Source organism: Nerophis lumbriciformis, linkage group LG20, assembly GCF_033978685.3.
Source record: "Nerophis lumbriciformis linkage group LG20, RoL_Nlum_v2.1, whole genome shotgun sequence".
NCBI classification, from domain to species: Eukaryota; Metazoa; Chordata; class Actinopteri; order Syngnathiformes; family Syngnathidae; genus Nerophis; species Nerophis lumbriciformis.
In genome coordinates, this window is record NC_084567.2 from 34,346,143 (window position 1) to 34,371,259 (window position 25,117).

General features: G+C 41.8%; 2 protein-coding genes across 2 annotated transcripts in view; both read left to right on the plus strand.

Moving 5' to 3' along the window:
* The first annotated feature begins 114 nt into the window (after positions 1-114).
* On the plus strand, positions 115-13,960 carry stoml2 (stomatin (EPB72)-like 2). The gene is made up of 10 exons (XM_061981075.2): positions 115-297; positions 5,003-5,155; positions 8,802-8,901; positions 8,972-9,030; positions 9,113-9,214; positions 9,296-9,430; positions 11,217-11,361; positions 11,474-11,553; positions 11,640-11,768; positions 13,284-13,960. The coding sequence occupies exons 1-10, from the start codon at positions 253-255 to the stop codon at positions 13,386-13,388; spliced, it is 1,053 nt and encodes a 350-aa protein (XP_061837059.2). The 5' UTR covers positions 115-252; the 3' UTR covers positions 13,389-13,960.
* Positions 13,961-16,652: 2,692 nt separating this feature from the next.
* Positions 16,653-25,117, plus strand: part of pigo (phosphatidylinositol glycan anchor biosynthesis, class O) — a 29,139-nt gene continuing 20,674 nt past the window's right edge. The window contains exons 1-2 of the mRNA XM_061981076.2: positions 16,653-16,813; positions 21,699-22,177. Coding sequence (XP_061837060.2) covers positions 21,700-22,177 — 478 coding nt within the window. The 5' untranslated portion in view covers positions 16,653-16,813; position 21,699. The remainder of the gene's footprint in view (positions 16,814-21,698; positions 22,178-25,117) is intronic.

Sequence of the window (25,117 nt, forward strand, 5' to 3'; positions counted from 1 at the left end):
TACTACATATTTGTACTAATTCGTTGTTTTTTTCCTGTTCTTGTATTTTATAATACGGCGTAACGGAACTAAATGTTTCACCTCCCTGTTGCCTCTAGTGACGGACCTTTTTTACCACTGCACCAATGATTTAACTTTCACTTCCTAGTAGAAAAGGGTCACAGAAGTGTGGGGGATTTCCTGTAGATGGAGCCTAGTTTCATATAAACCACTCAACTCTCCCATCATAGTTATTACTCTTGCTATATTTTCATGATGTTGCGAACACTTTTTCGCACCGGCGGGGCTCTCCTTCAGGTAAATATGAATCATGGTTTTGTACTCGGCGTAAACGTGCTCATTGATCGATGGCCACGCAGAAGACCGACTGCGTTATTGACGGATAAACTTACTTAATTGTTTGCTTTCTCTCTCTCAATCGTTGTTAAAGTCTCAGGTACAATTCGAATATTTGTGTGAATGCTCCAAATCACCAAACTTCATTTATTTATTATTATTATTGTGTGAATAACTGTGAATAATTGTGTGACTAACATCCTCCACCCTCCCCCTTCCACATCCCACCTCCCCGGATTGTAAATAACCAAATGTAAATAATCAAATGTAAATAATCAAATGTATATACTTGTTCTTATGCTTTCTGAGCTCACTATGTCCTACCAAGTCAGACCTACACTGTTTCAATGTCCATTTCTCTGATGATGCAATTGTTGATGACTGAAGTGCTGATATCAACCAAACCCTCCACATCCCAATCCCCGGATTGTAAATAATGTAAATAATTCAATGTATATACTCTGATGATTAACTTGTGTGATGACTGTATTATGATGATAGTATATATCTGTACCATGAATTGATTTACGTGGACCCTGACTTAAACAAGTTGAAAAACGTATTCGGGTGTTACCATTTAGTGGTCAATTGTGCGGAATATGTACTGAACTGTGCAGTCTACTAATAAAAGTTTCAATCAATCAATCAATCAATCAAACAAATTCCAAATATTCCTAGAACTCCAGGTTTTCCGGGACATTTTTCCCATTCAAAATGAATTGGCCATTTTTCAAATTTCCACCATTTCCGCATTTTTCAAACCATTCTACTTTCAACATATTCCAAGTTCAAAAAAAATTCCAGGATTTTCCAGAATTCCTGGTTTACCAAAGCCCTATTTCCACCCTGTTTTCTGGCGACTACTCCTTCCACATTTTTCAACGCATTCCAACCGTTCCACCGTCCGAAATTCCTCTTACCGTATTTTTCGGAGTATAAGTCGCTCCGGAGTATAAGTCGCACCGGCCGAAAATGCATAATAAAGAAGGAAAAAACATATATAAGTCGCATTTTGGGGGGAAATTTATTTGATAAAAGCCAACACCAAGAATATACATTTGAAAGGCAATTTAAAGGGGAACATTATCACAATTTCAGAAGGGTTAAAACCATTAAAAATCAGTTCCCAGTGGCTTATTTTATTTTTCGAAGTTTTTAAAAAAAATTTACCCATCATGCAATATCCCTAAAAAAAGCTTCAAAGTGCCTGATTTTAACCATCGTTATATACACACCCGTCCATTTTCCTGTGACGTCACATAGTGATGCCAATACAAACAAACATGGCGGATGGACAGCAAGGTATAGCGACATTAGCTCGGATTCAGACTCGGATTTCAGCGGCTTAAGCGAAATTGAAGAAGAAACTGAAGCTATTGAGCCATATCGGTTTGAACCGCATGCAAGCGAAACCGACGAAAACGACACGACAGCCAGCGACACGGGAGAAAGCGAGGACGAATTCGGCGATCGCCTTCTAACCAACGATTGGTATGTGTTTGTTTTTAAGTGTTGGAATGTTTTTAAGCTAAATTATTGGTAAATACAGTTTATGTATAATAATGTACGTAAAACCGCGAGTAATGAATAAAGTTTTCATCAATTAATATATTCTGTAGACATACCCTCATCCACTCTCTTTTCCTGAAAGCTGATCTGTCCAGTTTTAGAGTTGATGTCAGCAGGCCAGGGAAGCTAGGGTCGATATTCTTCTCTTGATCATCTTCGGTGGCTTAAGGGACGGTAGAAGCGGTGTGAGCCAAGACATCCAGGGGGTTTAGCTCACTCGTCTGCGGGAACAAACTGCCGCCATTGCTTGCCGTGCTCCCGAGGTCCTGTGTCCCTGAATAGCTCACACACTCCGGCAGATTCAATGGGGGTCTGGCGGCAGATTTCTTTGACTTTATCGTTGGAAATGCATCTGCTTTGAGTGTCGCAGGATATCCACACATTCTTGCCATCTCTGTCGTAGCATAGCTTTCGTCGGTAAAGTGTGCGGAACAAACGACTGACCATTTTCGTCGGCTTTCCCCACACCCTCGTATTTTGAACAAATTTCGTCCAATTTCTTGCCACTTTCGCATCTTTGGGCCACTGGTGCAACTTGAATCCATCCCTGTTCGTGTTGTTACACCCTCCGACAACACACCGACGAGGCATGATGTCTCCAAGGTACGGAAAACAGTCGCAAAAACAGAAAATAACAGCTGATTTGACTCGGTGTTTGTAATGTGTTTGAGAAAATGGCGGATTGCTTCCCGATGTGACGTCACTTCACGTCATCGCTCCGAGAGCGAATAGTAGAAAGGCGTTTAATTCGCCAAAATTCACCCATTTAGAGTTCGGAAATCGGTTAAAAAAATATATGGTCTTTTTTCTGCAACATCAAGGTATATATTGACGCTTACATAGGTCTGGTGATAATGTTCCCCTTTAAAATAAATAAAGAATAGTGAACAACAGGCTGAATAAGTGTACGTTATATGAGGCATGAATAACCAACTGAGAACGTGCCTGGTATGTTAACGTAACATATTATGGTAAGAGTCATTCAAATAACTATAACATATAGAACATGCTATACGTTTACCAAACAATCTGTCACTCCTAATCGCTAAATCCCATGAAATCTTATACGTCTAGTCTCTTACGTGAATGAGCTAAATAATATTATTTGATATTTTACGGTAATGTGTTAATAATTTCACATATAAGTCGCTCCTGAGTATAAGTCGCACCCCCGGCCAAACTGTGAAAAAAACTGCGACTTATAGTCCGAAAAATACGGTACTCCTTCCACATTTTTCAACTCATTTCAACCGTTCTACCGTCAAAAATTCCTCTTAATTAAAACAAAAAATGACGTTGTTTTTTGAACTGGAAAAATTTCCCGGAATTCCGCACTACCATTTCTCAATTCAACATGTTACTTCTTCAACATTTCTCGACCGATTTTAAAAATTCCAACACCAACCATTTCATTAGACCATTCAAGTTTTGTACCATTTTCAAAAAAATTCCCGCTTTTCCCAAATTTCCAATTTTTTCTGAAATTCCCATTGAAATGAATGGGACATTCTTCAAAGTTCCACATTTTTTATCTGATTTAAACCGTTCCAACTTCAAAATATTCAGCCTGTTCAGGAATTGTGTGCTCTACTTCAGCAATTCTAAAAAAATTCCCGGATTTCCCATAGTTCCTGTTTTTTTTGTTTTGTTTTTTTGCATTTTCCCCATTCAAAATGAATTGGCCATTTTTCAAACTTCCACCATTTCCGCATTTTTCAACCGATTCAAACCATTCCACTTTCAACATATTCCACCATTCTAGAAAGTCAAACTTCCCTTTTTCCAAATTCAAAAAAATTCCACGATTTTCCAGAATTCCTGGTTTACCAAAGCCCTATTTCCACCCTGTATTCTGGCGACTACTCCTTCCACATTTTTCAACGCATTCCAACCGTTCTACGTCAAAACATTCCTCTTAAACAGGACAAAAAACAAAGTTGTTTTTTGAATTGGAAAAATTCCCGCTTTTCCCGGAATTCCGCAATACCATTTCTCAATTCAACATGTTACTTCTTCAACATTTCTCAACCGATTAGAAACATTTCAACACCAACTCATTCAGACCATTCAAATTCTTTACCATTTTCCAAAAAAAAATTCCCGCTTTTCCTGAAATTCCCATTGAAATCAATGGGACATTTTTCAAGCTTCCACAATTCCCACATTTTTCAACCAATTCAAACCATTTCACTTTCAACACATCCAACTCACCATGGACATTCAAACTACCATTTTTCCACAGTCAACAAATTTCCAGGAATTCACGCTTTTTGGTAACCTATTTCCATCCTTACGTTCGACTACTCATTTCACATTTTTCAACCATTCCACCATCAAAACACTCATATTCAGGACAAAAAAACAAGTTGGTTAAGGAACTAGAAAAATTCCCGGTTTTCCCGAAATTCCAGGAATTTCTCAATTAAAAACTGTTATTACTTCAATATTTCTTGACCGATTTAAACAATTCCAACACCAACCAATTCAGGACATTCATGCTCCTAATCATTTAAAAAAAAATCCCCCTTTTCCCAAATTTCCAGGAAGTTCCCATTGAGAATGGGTCATTATTCCAAGTTGCACAATTCCCACATTTTTCAACCGATTCAAACCATTCCAACATTAACACATTGCACTCATCCTGGACATTCAAACTAACACTTTCCCAAGTTCCAAACCAAATTCCGGTTTTCCTGGAAACTCAAGCTCTTCAACATTCAAACCATTTCAGCGTTTATAAACGATTTCAACATTTAAACCATTTCAACATTCACTCTACATCCCATTAGCATTTCAGTTCAGCGTCAGCTCTTCAACATTCAAACCATCCCAACATTCAAACTATTCTCACATTCATACTACATTCTGTCAGCATTTCAGTTCAACTTCAGCATTGGAGCATTCACACGCAATTCCTTTAGGAATTGCCTCTTCTAGTTATGTATGAAAGTGAATATTTATGTTTGGACGTGCGTATTTGCTATTACAAGATAATTATTAGTAGTAAATGTCCCACCTTTTCTGTCAAGATACAAAAGTAACACCTCTTGGTATTTATTATTATGATATATGGTGTAATATCATTTATCTTTTCCAGCAAACGCAACGGACAGCGCCGAGGTTGTTGGCGACCCCAGTCCAGCAGAGATGGGCATCCAGTCTGCCCATGAACACCGTGGTCCTGTTTGTGCCCCAGCAGGAAGCATGGGTGGTGGAGAGGATGGGTCGCTTCCATCGCATCTTAGAACCGGTACTATTTGCGTCGTTTTCATTCATTCACTTCAGATGCAGAAAAAAAATATTTGAGGAAGAAATCTTGGACCAAAATCAAGATTCTGTGGGTGGTGGCGGTCTGCCTTGGCCACTTGGGCTGGGATATTGTTAGAAGAATTAACATTTCATGATGTATGCACAAATAAAGGAAAAGCATGTCAGCAAACTGCAGTACTTTCAAAAATACTTTATCGCTCGGGATGGGTACCATATTTTTCCAGACCATAAGGTGCACTGCCGATGAGCGGGTCTTGTCAGGTCTATTTTCATACAAAAGGCGCACCCGATTACCGGTATAGGGCGCATTAAAGGGGTATTCCATCCATCCATCCATCTTCTTCCGCTTATCCGAGGTCGGGTCGCGGGGGCAGCAGCCTAAGCAGGGAAGCCCAGACTTCCCTCTCCCCAGCCACTTCGTCCAGCTCTTCCTGTGGGACCCCGAGGCGGTCCCAGGCCAGCCGGGAGACATAGTCTTCCCAACGTGTCCTGGGTCTTCCCCGCGGCCTCCTACCGGTCGGACGTGCCCTAAACACCTCCCTAGGGAGGCGTTCGGGTGGCATCCTGACCAGATGCCCGAACCACCTCATCTGGCTCCTCTCGATGTGGAGGAGCAGCGGCTTTACTTTGAGCTCCTCCCTGATGGCAGAGCTTCTCACCCTATCTCTAAGGGAGAGCCCCGCCACCCGGCGGAGGAAACTCATTTCGGCAGCTTGTACCCGTGATCTTGTCCTTTCGGTCATAACCCAAAACTCATGACCATAGGTGAGGATGGGAATGTAGATCGACCGGTAAATTGAGGGCTTTGCCTTCCGGCTCAGCTCCTTCTTCACCACAACGGATCGATACAGCGTCCGCATTACTGAAGACGCCGCACCGATCCGCCTGTCGATCTCACGATCCACTCTTCCCTCACTCGTGAACAAGACTCCGAGGTACTTGAACTCCTCCACTTGGGGCAAGATCTCCTCCCCAACCCGGAGATGGCACTCCACCCTTTTCCGGGCGAGAACCATGGACTCGGACTTGGAGGTGCTGATTCTCATCCCAGTCGCTTCACACTCAGCTGCGAACCGATCCAGTGAGAGCTGAAGATCCTGGCCAGATGAAGCCATCAGGACCACATCATCTGCAAAAAGCAGAGACCTAATCCTGCAGCCACCAAACCAGATCCCCTCAACGCCTTGACTGCGCCTAGAAATTCTGTCCATAAAAGTTATGAACAGAATCGGTGACAAAGGGCAGCCTTGGCGGAGTCCAACCCTCACTGGAAACGTGTCCGACTTACTACCGGCAATGCGGACCAAGCTCTGGCACTGATCATACAGGGAGCGGACTGCCACAATCAGACAGTCCGATACCCCATACTTTCTGAGCACTCCCCACAGGACTTCCCGAGGGACACGGTCGAATGCCTTCTCCAAGTCCACAAAACACATGCAGACTGGTTGGGCAAACTCCCATGCACCCTCAAGGACCCTGCCGAGAGTATAGAGCTGGTCCACAGTTCCACGACCAGGACGAAAACCACACTGTTCCTCCTGAATCCGAGGTTCGACTATCCGGCGTAGCCTCCTCTCCAGTACACCTGAATAGACCTTACCGGGAAGGCTGAGGAGTGTGATCCCACGATAGTTAGAACACACCCTCCGGTTCCCCTTCTTAAAGAGAGGAACCACCACCCCGGTCTGCCAATCCAGAGGTACCGCCCCCGATGTCCACGCGATGCTGCAGAGTCTTGTCAACCAAGACAGCCCTACAGCATCCAGAGCCTTAAGGAACTCCGGGCGGATCTCATCCACCCCCGGGGCCTTGCCACCGAGGAGCTTTTTAACTACCTCAGCAACCTCAGCCCCAGAAATAGGAGTAAAGGGGTATTTAATGTTATTTAACGTTTAAAATCATTATTATTGCAAGTACAGTAATGTGTTAATAATTTCACACATAAGTCGCTCCTGAGTATAAGTCGCACCCCCGGCCAAACTATGAAAAAAACTGCGACTTATAGTCCGAAAAATACGGTACTCCTTCCACATTTTTCAACGCATTCCAACCGTTCTACCGTCAAAAATTCCTCTTAATTAAAACAAAAAATGAAGTTGTTTTTTGAACTGGAAAAATTTCCCGGAATTCCGCACTACCATTTCTCAATTCAACATGTTACTTCTTCAACATTTCTCGACCGATTTTAAAAATTCCAACACCAGCCATTTCATTAGACCAGGGGTCGGCAACCCAAAATGTTGAAAGAGCCATATTGGACCAAAAATACAAAAAAAAATCTGTCTGGAGCCGCAAAAAATTAAAAGCCATATTACATACAGATAGTGTGTCATGAGATATAAATTGAATTAAGAGGACTTAAAGGAAACTAAATGACCTCAAATATAGCTACAAATGAGGCATAATGATGCAATATGTACATATAGCTAGCCTAAATAGCATGTTAGCATCGATTAGCTTGCAGTCATGCAGTGACCAAATATGTCTGATTAGCACTCCACACAAGTCAATAACATCAACAAAACTCACCTTTCATGCACAACCTTAAAAGTTTGGTGGACAAAATGAGACAGAAAAAGAAGTGGCATAAAACACGTCCTAGAAAGTTATACATGTAAACAAACTACGGTGAGTTCAAGGACCGCCAAAATTATTAGGACAAAACGGCGCTCGCCAAATACTCGAATCAGTGAAGCATGTTTAATATAAACAGTGTGCTTTGTAACAATTAGGGAGGTTTGTGTCATGGTTGTCCTCCTACATAAACCATATTAAAACAAAAAATAGATTGTTTTCCTCTCATCTTTTTCCATTTTTCATACATTTCTGAAAAAGTTCCAGAGAGCCACTAGGGCGGCGCTAAAGAGCCGCATGCGGCTCTAGAACCGCGGGTTGCCGACCCCTTCATTAGACCATTCAAGTTTTGTACCATTTCCAAAAAAATTCCCGCTTTTCCCGAAATTCCCAATTTTTTCTGAAATTCCTATTGAAATGAATGGGACATTCTTCAAAGTTCCACAACTTCCACATTTTTTATCTGATTTAAACCGTTCCAACTTCAAAATATTCAGCCTGTTCAGGAATTGTGTGCTCTACTTCAGCAATTCTAAAAACAATTCCCGGATTTCCCGTAGTTCCTGTTTTTTGTTTTTTTGCATTTTCCCCATTCAAAATGAATTGGCCATTTTTCAAACTTCCACCATTTCCGCATTTTTCAACCGATTCAAACCATTCCTCTTTCAACATATTCCACCATTCTAGAAAGTCAAACTTCCCTGTAAAATATCCTATAAAGTTTGCTGTTCTTAAATCCAATGTTTTCCTTTTTTACTATCGATAAAATTGATACTTTCCTTTTTACACCGATCTTGGATCGATACCTATCTCTTGGGGGACAAACTTGCAGAGCACAGATCAACATACTTGAAATTTAGGAATATATGTTGTTAGACCCCTAGTTTTTCAAGCACTGTTTCAAAAGTCTGGATTAGGTACTGGTATTAATTAAAATGTAAACAATGCCCATCACGAGCCAACAGTGTGTATATGTGTGTTCTGTATGTAACAGAATGTATACAAATTTGTATGCATTCTCTAATACTTTTTCCATTTCCTCCTTCTAGGGTTTAAATTTCCTCATACCACTACTTGACAGAATCCGCTATGTGCAAAGTCTCAAAGAGATTGTCATCGATGTCCCCGAGCAGTCCGCAGTGTCTTTAGGTAAGTCACTTTTCTCTTTGCATTTTCCTCTGCTGGCTTGCTAATATTAAAAATAAATGTGTTTTTGCAGATAATGTAACTCTACAGATTGACGGAGTGCTGTATTTACGGATCTTGGACCCTTTCAAAGTAAGACGTCGTCATATTGAATTGGTCCTTGTCCGTTACGGTGCGTTAAATGCGATATTTATATAAAATTGCCTGTCGGCAGGCCAGTTATGGTGTGGAGGACCCTGAATATGCTGTCACACAGCTGGCACAGACCACCATGCGTTCCGAGTTGGGCAAACTCACGCTGGACAAAGTGTTCAGGGTAATGACTTGCTGTTATAGCTCACATTATATATAATAAACATCAACGCATGAATGATATCATTTTGTGTTTCCTCCAAAGGAAAGAGAGTGCCTCAATTCCAACATTGTGCAATCCATCAACCAAGCTTCAGACGACTGGGGTATCCGATGCCTGCGATATGAAATTAAAGATATAAACGTTCCACCTCGTGTGAAGGAGTCTATGCAAATGCAGGTGAGTTTACCCCGAAATGAGTGCTGTAATTCTTCAAATTTTATTCATCACACTTTTGCGTTTTCAATAATCACAGTAAATTACTAGCTTGCAAAATTTAAATTAAACTTAAATAAAACCCTGACATTTTGACGCAAATGCAATTTTATTGTCAGAATGTCATACCAGAACAATTTATTTGCTCAAAACTTGGTAATAGAGACGTCCGATTAATGGCTTTTTTGCCGATATTCCGATATTGTCCGACTCTTAATTACCGATTCCGATATCAACCGATACCGATATATACAGTCGTGGAATTAACACATTATTGTGCCTAATTTTGTTGTGATGCCCCGCTGGATGCATTAAACCAGTGGTTCTCAACCTTTTTTCAGTGATGTACCCCCTTTGAACATTTTTTTAATTCAAGTACCCCCTAATCAGAGCAAAGCATTTTTGGTTGAAAAAAAGAGATAAAGAAGTAAAATACAGCACTATGTCATCAGTTTCTGATTTATTAGATAGTATAACAGTGCAAAATATTGCTAATTTGTAGTGGTCTTTCTTTAACTATTTGGGAAAAAAAGATATAAAATTAACTAAAAACTTGTTGAAAAATAAACAAGTGATTCAATTATAAATAAAGATTTCTACACATTGAAGTACCGTAATCATCAATTTAAAGTGCCCTCTTTGGGGTTTGTAATAGAGATCCATCTGGATTTATGAACTTAATTCGAAACATCAATATTTATGGAACATGTCCACAAAAAATCTAGCTGCCAATTGTTGCATTGTAATGAATGGAATAGCCTACTTGATTTGATGTTCAGTTTATGCACATACATTCATATTTTGTATTCTTCAATAAATATATTTATAAAGGATTTTTGAATTGTTGCTATTTTTAGAATATTTAAAAAAAAATCTTTGAATTGTTGCTATTTTTAGAATATTTAAAAAAAATCTCACGTACCCCCTGGCATACCTTCAAGTACCCCCAGGGGTATGCGTACCCTCATTTGAGAAACACTGCATTAAACAATGTAACAAGGATTTCCAAAATAAATCAACTCAAGTTATGGAAAAAAATGCCAACATGGCACTGCCATATTTATTATTGGAGTCACAAAGTGCATTATTTTTTTTAACAAGCCTCAAATTAGCAGCTTGGAATTTGGGACATGCTCTCCCTGAGAGAGCATGAGGAGGTTGAGGTGGGGGGGGTTTAGCATTTAGCGGGGATGTGTACATTGTAGCGTCCTGGAAGAGTTAGTGCTGCAAGGGGTTCTGGGTATTTGTTCTGTTGTGTTTATGTTGTGTTACGGTGCGGATGTTCTCCCGAAATGTGTTTGTCATTCTTGTTTGGTGTGGGTTCACAGTGTGGCGCATATTTGTAACAGTGTTAAAGTTGTTTATACGGCCACCCTCAGTGTGACCTGTATGGCTGTTGACCAAGTATGCATTGCATTCACTTGTGTGTGTGAAGAGCCGTAGATATTATGTGATTGGGCCGGCACGCAAAGGCAGTGCCTTCAAGGTTTATTGGCGCTCTGTACATTTTCTTTTGTTCTTGTACACTGCGGCATTTTAAAAAGTCATAAATGTTTACTTTTTGAAATCGATACCGATCATTTTGAAACCGATACCGATAATTTCCGATATTACATTTTAAAGCATTTATCGGCCAAAAATATCGGCAGTCCGATATTATCGGACATCCCTATTAAGAACCTAAGAAGAACATCCTTCCTTCACATACAAAGTTTCTACAGGCAAAGCTGAAACACTCTGCTCCGCACAGGTGGAGGCCGAACGTAAGAAAAGGGCCACGGTGCTGGAATCTGAAGGCACGAGGGAATCCGCCATCAATGTCGCCGAGGGCCGTAAACAAGCTCAGATTCTCGCCTCTGAGGGTGAAAAGGCAGAGCGGATCAATAAAGCTGCAGGTAGGTTCAATGGATCCAATTTCTTTCTACTGATTTTTTGTTGTGTAACAGATAGAAACGTCGAACATGATCACTGATTGTGTCAGATATTGACCTTTTATTTCATCGCCAGGTGAAGCACAAGCTGTCCTCGTCAAAGCTGACGCCAAGTCCAAGGCTATCCGCCTGCTGTCCGACGCTTTGACCGAGCAGGTTAGAAATTATATTTATGTGCATTTTGAACGCCACCACAGCAGATTTGAAATGGGATGACTCCACTTTGAAAATGTACCGTGCAGAATGGAAACGCGGCTGCATCTCTAACCGTGGCTGAGCAGTACGTGTCAGCGTTTTCCAACCTCGCCAAGGAGTCCAACACCATCCTCCTGCCGTCTAACACTGGAGACATTAGCAGCATGGTCACACAGGTACGTGCATAGAACAGACACTCGCGTGCAACTTACAAAACCAGTGAAGTTGGCACTTTATGTAATTTGTAAATAAAAACAGAGTACAATGATTTGCAAATCATTTCCCACCTATATTCAATTAAATAGACTGCAAAGACAAGATACTTAACGTTCGAACTCAAAAGCTAATTTTTTTTTTTTGCAAATAATCATTAACTTAGAATTTAATGGCAGCAACACATTGCAAAAAAGTTGGCACAGGGCATTTTTACCGCTGTGTTACATGGCCTTTCCTTTTAACAACACTCAGTAAACGTTTGGGAACTGAGACCACTACATTTTCAATGGGAGACAGGTCTGGACTACGGGCAGACCAGTCTAGTACCGGCACTCTTTTACTATGAAGCCACGTTGATGTAACACTTGGCTTGGCATTGTCTTGATGAAATAAGCAGGGGCGTCCATTATAATGTTGCTTGGATGGCAACATATGTTGCTCCAAAATCTGCATGTACCTTTAAGCATCAATGGTGCCTTCACAGATGTGTAAGTTACCCATGCCTTGGGCACTAATACACCCCCATACCATCACATATGCTGGCTTTTGAACTTTGTGCCTATAACAGTTTGGATGGTTCTTTTCCTTTTTGGTCCGGAGGACACGACGTTCACAGTTTTCCCCAAAAAATTGGAATGTGGACTCGTCAGACCATAGAACACTTTTCCACTTTGTATCAGTCCATCTTAGATGAGCTTGTGCCCAGCGAACCAGGTGGCGTTTGTGGGTGTTGTTGATAAATGACTTTCGCTTTGCATAGTAGAGTTTAACTTGCACTTACAGATGTAGCGACCAACTGTAGTTACTGACAGTGGTTTTCTGAAGTGTTCCTGAGCCCATGTGGTGATATCCTTCACACACTGATGTCGCTTTTTGATGCAGTACCGCCTGAAGGATCCAAGGTCACGGGCATTCAATGTTCGGTGCAGTGATTTCTCCAGATTATCTGAACCTTTTGATAGTATTACGGACCTTAGATGGTGAAATCTCTAAATTCCTTGCAATAGCTTGTTGAGAAATGTTGTTCTTAAACTGTTTTTTTGCTCACACATTTGTTCACAAAGTGGTGACCCTCGCCGCATCCTTGTTTGTGAATGACTGAGCATTTCATGGAAGCTGCGTTTATACCCAATCATGGCACCCACCTGTTCCCAACTAGCCTGTTCACATGTGGGATGTTCCAAATAAGTGTTTGATGAGCATTCCTCAACTTTCTCAGTCTTTTTTGCCACTTGTGCCAGCTTTTTTGAAACATGTTGCAGGCATCAAATTCCAAATGAGCTAATATTTGCAAAAAATAACAACGTTTTCCAGTTCAAATGTTAAGTATCTTGTCTTTGCAGTCTATTCAATTGAATATAGGTTGAAAAGGATTTGCAAATCATTGTATTCTGTTCTTATTTACGATTCTCACAACGTGCCAACTTCACTGATTTTGGGGTTCGTAGAATAACATCTTGTGTTCCTGTTTGCAGGCCATGACCATTTATAGCACGTTGTCCAAGACGAGTCCCAAGGTCCAATCAGGAGATATAAAAGAGAAGAGTGAAGATGAGATTCAACCAGAATCATCTCAGTAGCAAGAGGACAATGAATAAACTCAAAACACAACATGAGACAGAACCAAAGGATCATTGACGTTGACCATGACAGGGATGTGTTCTATTAGCAAATCAAAAGCTTTGCTTAGAGCTTGTGAAAAGGCTTCTGGAGTGGGACTGTTGTTGGAAAACTATCAGTTCAACATCAACATTGCAGGCTTATTTTATAACTGACTGCGCCGATCAGATTTTCTTATTATGTTCAACAGTGTAAAAAGGTGATTTAGTTACTCAGGCAAGATGTTTACCTTTTATTTGACTTTTTTTGTAGAAATAGAAGTGCAGGAAAAGAGGCCATCCTTCAACTGTGTTGCTGCTTTGAGGCGCAACACGTTGAGATGTCTTTTTAGGGGGAATTCCAAGTGTAGTAATTGTTGTATTAAAAATGCCCTAAAAAAAAGTCAAGCCGGGTTAGGAGTTGAACACATTTTAATTCTGAAATGTATTCCCTTTCAGTTATGTTGGAAAATAAAATCACTGCGCCTCTCCTTCAAATTTGTATTCAGCACATAGTATTATGGGATGTATTTATTAAATTTGAAAGAACTGTGCTTTTGTGGTCAAATGTTTACTTTCTGAGCACGCATGTGGAGTAAATAATCAAACTATGATGCAAAGCTTTAAATTAGAATTGCATTAAGCTCGGAATGACCTTAATTGAGTTTTGTGATGCTTTCAAACAAATACAAAATTATTTTGTCAATTTCAAACAGGCTTAAGTTACAAACCTCAAAACCAGTGAAGTTGGCACGTGTAAATGGTAAATAAAAACAGAATACAATGATTTTCTAATACTTTTCAACCTATATTCAATTGAATAGACTGCAAATACAAGATACTTAATGTTCAAACTGGTAAACTTTGTTATTTTTGGCAAATATTAGCTCATTTGGAATTTGATGCCTGCAACATGTTTCAAAAAAGCTGGCACAAGTGGCAAAAAAGACTGAGAAAGTTGAGGAATGCTCATCACTTATTTGGAACATCCCACAGGTGAACAGGCTAATTGGGAACAGGTGGGTGCCCATGATTGGGTATAAAAGCAGCTTCCATGAAATGCTTAGTCATTCACAAACAAGGATGAGGAGAGGGTCACTGCTTTGTCAACAAATGTGTGAGAAAATTGTCGAACAGTGTAAGAACATTTCTCAACAAGCTATTGCAAGGAATTTAAGGATTTCACCATCTATGGTCCGTAATATCATCAAAAGGTTCAGAGAATCTGGAGAAATCACTGCCCGTAAGCAGCATGCCCGTGACCTTGAATCCCTCAGGCGGTACTGCATCAAAAACCGACATCAGTGTGTAAAGGATATCACCACATGGGCTCAGGAACACTTCAGAAAACCACTGTCAGTAACTACAGCTTGTCGTTACATCTGTAAGTGCAAGTCAAAACCCTACTATACAAAGCCATAGCCATTTATCAACAACACCCAGAAACACTGCCGGCTTCACAATGTGTTACTGCCATTACATTCTAAGTTAATGATTATTTGCAAAAAATAAAAATTCTCAGTTCGAACATTAAAAATGTTGTCTTTGCAGTCTATTCAATTGAATATAAGTTGAAAAGCATTTGCAAATCATTGTATTCTTTTTTTATTTACGATTTACACAAGGTGCCAACTTCACTGGTTTTGGGTTTCGTGCATAAAGGAACACAAGTTTAACTTGCAAAATTACTGAGAAATGGTTCACTAAATTCGGTAATACTTTATAAGTACACGCTACAAGCATTAGTATATATTTAATTCATAAAGCATACTTACTGGCATATAGTGTATAAACAGTTACAAATGTTTCAATAATATGTATTATTATAACGTTATACTTTATAAATTATGGATCCAGCATTTCTACCTTATATTATTTACAAACCATTTATTTTTTGGTATTTTGTACTGATTTGATGGATTTAAGAAAGTGTTGAAATAATTTATATTCGTTATATGATATATCTATTTTATTTATAGCTGTTTATAAACTTGGAGGTGCTGATTCTCATCCCTCCAAGTCCGAGTCCATGGTTCTCGCCCGGAAAAGGGTGGAGTGCCATCTCCGGGTTGGGGAGCTAGAGATCTTGCCCCAAGTGGAGGTGTTCAAGTACCTCGGAGTCTTGTTCACGAGTGAGGGAAGAGTGGATCGTGAGATCGACAGGCGGATCGGTGCGGCGTCTTCAGTAATGCGGACGCTGTATCGATCCGTTGTGGTGAAGAAGGAGCTGAGCCGGAAGGCAAAGCTCTCAATTTACCGGTCGATCTACGTTCCCATCCTCACCTATGGTCATGAGCTTTGGGTTATGACCGAAAGGACAAGATCACGGGTACAAGCGGCCGAAATGAGTTTCCTCCGCCGGGTGGCGGGGCTCTCCCTTAGAGATAGGGTGAGAAGCTCTGTCATCCGAGGGGAGCTCAAAGTAAAGCCGCTGCTCCTCCACATCGAGAGGAGCCAGATGAGGTGGTTCGGGCATCTGGTCAGGATTTTACCCGAACGCCTCCCTAGGGAGGTGTTTAGGGCACGTCCGACCGGTAGGAGGCCGCAGGGAAGACCCAGGACACGTTGGGAAGACTATGTCTCCCGGCTGGCCTGGGAACGCCTCGGGGTCCCACAGGAAGAGCTGGACGAAGTAGCTGGGGAGAGGGAAGTCTGGGCTTCCCTGCTTAGGCTGCTGCCCCCGCGACCCGACCTCGGATAAGCGGAAGAAGATGGATGGATGGATGGATGGATATATCTATTTTATTTATAGCTGTTTATAAACTGCATACTATATGATTATTAATGTCGGCCACATGTTTTGACTCCACTTCCTGTGCTCATTACCAATTTTGATCGGGAAATAATAGTAATACGAGTAATAATGTATGGCTTATAAAGTGAAGAAAAACGAGTAAAATAAATAAATAAATGTTTTTATTACTAAAACAAAAAAAAACGTTCGCCATAAAATGAATGAACGTGTATGTACGTTTAGAAAATTATTCCTCAACTTTACCTTACAAGCACACAATACATGCTTTTTACATCAGACATTACAATATTTTTAATCGTATCAATATAAAAAATAAGTATGGCTTTATATTTATGTCCATATTTTTACAATTAAAATATGCATTGCTGAAAATATAGATACCTGTAAGGTAAAAAGAACGGGCAAAATTGTATACGGAACGTGTCACATGTAAAAATGTCCGAAAAGAACTTCCTCCGTTGCCTCCATGCGCACTACAGTTCCTACACACTGTCACCTGTAGTCCCGCCTGCCCTGACCGCAGTCCCAATGAAGTCGAGGGCGTCGGTGCGTCGTAGCGTATTCACCTGAGACACTTGGACCACCCTGCGGGAACACAACCTCCATTAAGTCCGCCCCCGGCCAGCGAGGAGAGCGGAAGGACTCCTACAAGGTCAGTGTGCTAAACCCGAGGCAAACTAGCCCAGGCTAACATCAAAACATGCTTATACACTATTTTATTTTAAATGAAACCTGGCGTGCGGAGTTAAGACTAGTATTTGGACTCCTAATGAGGGCTTAAAAAGCATAATGTGACGAGAAAAAGCTAGTTGATACAAGATAAAAACACAAAGCATATATTTATATATACTGTGTATATATATGTACAGTCGTGGTCAAAAGTTTACATACACTTGTAAAGTACATGACGTCATGGCTGTCTTGAGTTTACAATAATTTCTACAACTCTTATTTTTTTGTGATTGGAGCACATACTTGTTGGTCACAAAAAAAGCATTCATGAAGTTTGGTTCTTTTATGAATTTATTATGGGTCTACTGAAAATGTGAGCAAATGTGCTGGGTCAAAAGTATACATACAGCAATGTTAATATTTGCTTACATGTCCCTTGGCAAGTTTCACTGCAATAAGGCGCTTTTGGTAGCCACTAGAGATGCGCGGTTTGCGGGCACAACCGCGGAGTCCGCGGATTATCCGCGGATCGGGCGGATGAAATTTAAAAAAATTAGATTTTATCCGCGGGTCGGGTCGGGTCGGGCGTTTGAAATAAAAAAAATTAGATTTTAAATAGATTCAGGCGGGTGGCGGTTAAACCAATTCGGAAATATATATACATAGTTAAATGTTGTTACCCACATACGAAAAACGAGCAGGCACCTGCTGCATATGCCACAACAGAAGAAAAAAAAGAAAAAGAGATGGACACTTTTACGGAGCGGAGAAGGCCCCCGACGCCTCGCCGGGGTCCGGGACCGAGGCCCCTTCCCCCGAGAGGGCCCCACCGGGAGCCGTAGCTGAGGCGATCCGCGAGAAGGGCCCGACGCACGTCCAGGGTCACCACCGCGCCCACCGCACCGACACCCCGCCTCGTCCGCCTTCGCCGCGGCCGGCGTCACGCGCAGCAGGTAAGCAGCTTACCTGCCCGCCACCCCCGTGGCCGGGGGCTCGTAACAGGGGTCACTCCGCGCGCTCCGCCCGCGCAGCTTACCTGCCCGCCACCCCTGTTGCCGGGGGCGCGTAACAGGGGTCACTCCGCGCGCAGTGCGCTCACGAAAGGGGTGGGGCTCACCCTGGTTGATATAGACAGCAGCTAGGACGGAGGCCATGGACGTCGGAACCCGCTAAGGAGTGTGTAACAACCCACCTGCCGAATCAACTAGCCCTGAAAATGGATGGCGCTGGAGCGTTGGGCCCATACCCGGCCGTCGCCAGCAGCGAGACGCGCTTGGAGGTGCGCTCAGCGCGGCTCCCATATGATTGCGCACTGGTGTGCGTCTGGGTCGTGACAGCGTGGCACGCGAATGTCTGTGCTGCATTGGATCAGTCTCCTTTCTTTAACAGGCAAAAGCTTTATAACCTCACTAATGCCTTGCATCGTCTATATTAGATATATAACAACGGGCGGGTGCGGGCGGATGGCGGGCGGATGCGGTTCTGATCAAATGTTAGATCGGGTGGATTGCGGATGGTTGACGACTTTCTGATGCGGTTGCAGATGAAATAATTGCCTATCCGCGCATCTCTAGTAGCCACCCACAAGCTTCTGCTTGAATTTTTGACCACTCCTCTTGACAAAATTGGTGCAGTTCAGCTAAATGTGTTGGTTTTCTGACATGGACTTGTTTCTTCAGCATTGTCCACACGTTTAAGTCAGGACTAGAGATGTCCGATGATGGCTTTTTTGCCGATATCCGACATTCCGATATTGTCCAACTCTTAATTACGGATACCTATATCAACCGATACCGATATATACAGTTGTGTGTCAGGCTTGGACGAAGGAAGGGACTCAGATGCAGAGATGTGATTCCAAATAAAGCTTTTATTTTGAAAAACCCTTCAAGCCTCCAGAGCCGAGTAAATTCAAATACTATGAAATGACAAAAATAGCTATCGACAAAATGTTCCAAAAGGGAGAAACCGAAAATCACTCCAAAAGGAGGAAATACAAAAATAAGGACAATTATAAATAGCACCGTATCTGTTATCAAAAAACTTTAACAAAAAACGCTCCAACAGGAGGAAGAAAATAAAGACTATAAAACTTAACTACTCTAATAAATGTAAACAAAAAATCACTCAAAAAACTTTGAGGAAAAAAATCTTTAAGGAAAAATTATAACTCACCACTGCGGTAGAAAAAGGTAGAATAACAAAAGTCGCTCTGAGGGAGGAAAAAAGTTAATTCAAAATTACAGCGTGGGATATTCTGGAAGCAAGGACGTAGACGTGGGACAAGGCAAGGCATAGGCATGGACATGAGCATGGAACGCAAGACAGGCACGAAAGCTCGAGACAATCTGGCACAGAACAAGGGGAGGCATGGGCTTATAAAGAACATGAGGGTAATGGGAAACAGGTGGAAACAATCAAGGGTCAGGAATGACGTCAGACTGGTGACACAAGAGGAAGGACCCGTGATCTGAAACAAGAGGAGTTGCTTTTCAAAATAAAACATGTAAATCACAAGACAGAAAAAACCAAGACAAGACTTCCCTCGCGGTGTGACATTGTGGAATTAACACATTATTATGCCTAATTTTGTTGTTATGCCCCGCTGGATACAATAAACAATGTAACAAGGTTTTCCAAAATAAGAGAACAACTTCAACTCAAGTTATGGAAAAAAATACCAACATGGCACTGCCATATTTATTATTGAAGTCACAAAGTGCATTATTTTTTTTAACATGCCTCAAAACAGCAGCTTGGAATTTGGGACATGCTCTCCCTGAGAGAGCATGAGGAGGCTGAGGTGGGCGGGGGGCGGGGTTGAGGGGTGGGGGGCTAGGGGGTCGCGGGGGATGTGTATTGTAGCGTCCCGGAAGACTTAGTGCTGCAAGGGGTTCTGGGTATTTGTTCTGTTGTGTTACGATGCAGATTTTCTCCCGAAATGTGTTTGTCATTCTTGTTTGGTGTGGCTTCACAGTGTGGCGCATATTTGTAACAGTGTTAAAGTTGTTTATACGGCCACCCCTCAGTGTGACCTGTATGGCTGTTGACCAAGTATGCCTTGCATTCACTTGTGAGTGTGTCAAAAGCCGTAGATATTATGTGATTGGGGCGGCACGCAAAGGCGCTTTGTATTTCTTCCTACGTCCGTGTACACAGCGGCGTTTTAAAAAGTCATCAATTTTACTATTTGAAACCGATACCGATCATTTTGAAACCGATACCGATAATTTCCGATATTACATTTTAAAGCATTTATCGGCCGATAATATCGGTAGTCCGATATTATCGAACATCCCTAGTCAGGACTTTGGGAAGGCCATTCCAAAACCTTAATTCTAGCCTGATTTAGCCATTCCTTTATCACTTTTGACGTGTGTTTGGGGTCATTGTCCTGTTGGAACACCCAACTGCGCCCAAGACCCAACCTCCGGGCTGATGATTTTTAGCTTGTCCTGAAGAATTTGGAGGTAATCCTCCTTTTTCATTGTCCCATTTACTCTCTGTAAAGCATCAGTTCCATTGGCAGCAAAACAGGTCCAGAGCATAATACTACCACCACCATGCTTGACGGTAGGTATAGTGTTCCTACTGTAACCTACTCAGTGGCCTAGTGGTTAGAGTGTCCGCCCTGAGATCGGTAGGTTGTGAGTTCGAACCCCGGCCGCGTCATACCAAAGACTATAAAAATGGGACCCATTACCTCCCTGCTTGGCACTCAGCATCAAGGGTTGGAATTGGGGGTTAAATCACCAAAAATGATTCCCGGGCGCGGCACCGCTGCTGCCCACTGCTCCCCTCACCTCCCAGGGGGTGATCAAGGGGATGGGTCAAATGCAGAGGACAAATTTGTGTGACAATCGTTAGTACTTTAACTTTAACTTAACTTATTAAAGGCCTCACCTTTTCTCCTCCAAACATATTGCTAGGTAGTGTGGCCAAACAGCTCAATTTTTTGTTTCATTTGACATCACTTGGACAAAGATAAGACCTTCTGGAGGAAAATTCTGTGGTCAGATGAAACAAAAATGTAGCTGTTTGGCCACAATATCCAGCAATATGTTTGGAGGACAAAAGGTGAGGCCTTTAATCCCAGGAACACCATTCCTACTGTCAAGCATGGTGGTGGTAGTATTATGCTCTGGGCCTGTTTTGCTGCCAATGGAACTGGTGCTTTACAGAGAGTAAATGGGACACTGAAAAATGAGGATTACCTCCAAATTTTCCAGGACAACCTAAAATCATCAGGCCGGAGGTTGGGTCTTGGGCGCAGTTGGGTGTTCCAACAGGACAATGACCCCAAACACACATCAAAAAGTGGTAAAGGAATGGCTAAATCAGGCTCGAACTAAGGTTTTAGAATGGCCTTCCCAAAGTCCTGACTTAAACGTGTGGACAATGCTGAGGAAACAAGTCCATGTCAGAAAACCAACAAATTTAGCTGAACTGCACCAATTTTGTCAAGAGGAGCTGTCAAAAATTCAACCAGAAGCTTGTGGATGGCTACCAAAAGCGCCTTATTGCAGCGAAACTTGCCAAGGGACATGTAAGCAAATATTAACATTGCTGTATGTATACTTTTGACCCGTCACATTTTCAGTAGTAAATAATAAATAATAAATTCATAAAAGAACCAAACTTCATGAATGTTTTTTGTGTCTATCACAAAAAAATAAGAGTTGTTGAAATTATTGTAAACTCAAGACAGCCATGACATTATGTTCTTTACAAGTGTACGTAAACTTTTGATCGCGACTGTATACGTATGTATATATGACTAAAATTACAAATATCAAAGTAGCCCCAGTATTGTTTTGTTTTAAATAAGTACTTTACTTAATTCTTTATTTCACTGTCCTTTTTAGGATGAAAGGGCTCCCACTCCTGTCCCTGCTCCTCTGGGTGTGTGCAGTGTATTTTGTGGGGCTTTACCTATTCGTCGGCGGCTTCCTGCTGGTCCGGCTGGAGGTGAATCGGACCAGCACCTGCGGCGACGTACTGGAGCCCCGGGGAGAGTCCAGAGACTTTTGCGCGACGCAACCGCGCTTCCGCAGGGTTGTCCTCCTCATCGTGGACGCCCTGAAGATAGACTTCGCCCGGTTCGACCGCAACAACACTCGGCCCCGGCCCTTTGAGAACAAACTGCCCGTGTTTGAGGAGACGGCCTCGTCCAGGCCGTCCCAGTGCCGCCTGTACCCCTTTCGTGCCGACCCGCCCACCACCACTATGCAGAGGATCAAGGGCTTCACCACTGGGTCGTTACCCACCTTTGTGGACATTGGTAATAACTTTGCTTCCAGTGCCATATTGGAGGACAACCTCATTCACCAGCTGGGTCAAGTAGGTGAGTGCTCACATGGCCCGCTGCAAATACATTTTGACCGCCTCAGAAAGATTTGGCATGTTCATCAATTACATGTACCGTAATTTTCGGACTATAAGTCGCAGTTTCTTTTCATAGTTTGGCCGGGGGTGCGACTTATACTCAGGAGCGACTTATGTGTGAAATTATTAACACATTACCGTAAAATATCAAATAATATTATTTAGCTCATTCACGTAAGAGACTAGACCAGGGGTCGGCAACCTTTCCCAGTCAAAGAGCCATTTTGACCAGTTTCGCAAATTATAGAAAACAATGGGAGCCGCAAAATGTTCTTGAAATTTTAAATGAAATATCACTGCATACAAAGTTTTCTTTTTGCTTTGTGCTATGTATAAACCAGGGGTCTCAGACACGCTGCCCACACCTTTTATATGGAATTTGAAAGCTGTTGCGGCACGCGGGTTTTAAAAGAATGGCGCTTGTCAGCGTCATGCGTGCCGTGATGGTACAGCATATAGCACCCACTACAACCAGCGTGCCTGATCAGCCACACGTTGTATGGTGTTTCCGCTTGCTCACGTAGGTGACAGCAAGGCATACTTGGTCAACAACCACACAGGTTACACTGACGGTGGCGGTATAAAAAAAAACTATAACACTCTTACTAATAATGCGCCACACTGTGAACCCACACCAAACAAGAATGACAAACACATTTCGGGAGAACATCTGCACAGTAACACAACATAAACACAACAGGACAAATACCCAGAATCCCATGCAGCCCTAACTCTTCCGGGATACATTATATGGGGGGTTGATGTGTGAGGGAGCAGGGTTGGAGTGGGGGCGGGGTTTGGTGGTAGCAGGGGTGTATAATGTAGCCCGGAAGAGTCAGGGCTGCATGGGATTCTGGGTGTTTGTTCTGTTGTGTTTATGTTGTGTTAAGGTGCAGATGTTCTCCCGAAATGTGTTTGTCATTCTTGTTTGGTTTTGGTTCAAAGTGTGGCGCATTATTAGTAAGAGTGTTAAAGTTGTTTTATATGGTCACCGTCAGTGTAACCTGTGTGGATGTTGACAAAGTATGCCTTGCTGTCACGTACGTGTGTAAGCAGAAGATGTGTATTGTATAACAAGTGTTGGGCTGGCACGCTGTTAATACAGATTGTAGAGAGCGCCAAATGTTGTACCATCATGGCACGCTGTAAGGGTGAAAATCGGTGAATATTAATCCCGGGAGTTTTCTGCGAGAGGCACTGAAATCCGGAAGTCTCACGGGAAAATTGGGGGGTTCAGCAAGTAAGCTGCTGAGCCGCATCAGAGTGATCAAAGAGCCGCATGCGGCTCCGGAGCCGCGGGTTGCCGACCCCTGGACTAGACGTATAAGATTTCATGGGATTTAGCGATTAGGAGTGACAGATTGTTTGGTAAACGTATAGCATGTTCTATATGTTATAGTTATTTGAATGACTCTTACCATAATATGTTACGTTAACATACCAGACACGTTCTCAGTTGGTTATTTATGCCTCATATAACGTACACTTTTTCAGCCTGTTGTTCACTATTCTTTATTTACTTTAAATTGCCTTTAAAATGTATATTCTTGGTGTTGGGTTTCATCAAATAAATTCCCCCCAAAATGCGACTTATATATGTTTTTTTTCCTTCTTTATTATGCATTTTCGACCGGTGCGACTTATACTCCGGAGCGACTTATACTCGGAAAAATACGGTATGTGTTTCATAATGCCTTGATGCTTCCCTGCACGAAATGAAACTAACACCCAGAAAGTCAAGAGCTTTTTAATGTTCTGCTGTTAAATAAGGTTTGAAAGCACGAGACGATGTCGCACCAAACAGCTCCATTTTACCCGTCCCCACACAAACACTAAATCATGCAAATTAGACAATGCCGTCATTTAGCGCTGATGATCTCACACAATGTACCGTATTTTTTGGACTATAAGGCGCACTTAAAATCCTTTCATTTTCTCAAAAATCGACAGTGCCCCTTATAACCCGGTGTGTCTAATGTACGGAATAATTCTGGTTGTGCTTACCGACCTCTAAGCAATTTTATTTGGTACACGGTGTAATGATAAGTGTGACCAGTAGATGGCAGTCACACATAAGAGATACGTGTAGACTGCAATATAATGGCAGTCACACACAAGTGATATGTGTGGACTGCAATATGACTCAAGTAAACACAAGCATTTAACATGTTCCATTAAAAATATAGATTATTACACACGGCGCTAAAAAAATCAATCAAACGTTTTAGTACGACTTTGGTAAGCTATGAAGCCACACCGCTTGATGGGTTGTACTGTGCTTCATCATACGAGTATTATTATGGTGTGTGTATAAGGTAAGACATATTATCTGGCGTTTTGTTTCGCAATATTATGCAAAAGCAACTTTTCTTACCTTCTGGAAAAAAATAAAATAAAAAATGACCCCTTTATTGCGCCCTATAATATGGTGTGCCTTATATATAATAATAATAATATATTTTATTTGTAAAAAGCACTTTACATTCTCAAAGTGCTACAGTGTATTAAAAAATAAAAAAATTAAATTAAATTAAAAAAATTAAATTAAAATAAAAAGATAATAAAAAATAAATAAATAAAAACTAGAACAGCCAAATAGCTAGAACTAGTATGCGTATATCTAAAAAAAGTATTTTTTAAAAATAAGGGCTTTTAAGCCTTTTTTAAAAGCATCCACAGTCTGTGGTGCCCTCATGTGGTCAGGGAGAGCGTTCCACAGACTGGGAGCGGTCTTCCATTGTTCGTAGCTTTGTTCTCGGAGGTTGGAGGAGGTTAGCCTGTCCGGAGCGGAGGTGTCGTGTGGAGGATTTGGGGGTGAGCAGTTCTTTGAGGTAGAGGGGGCGTTACCATGGAGGCACTGGTGAGTTAGTAGGCAGACTTTGTATTCAATCCTGAGTGG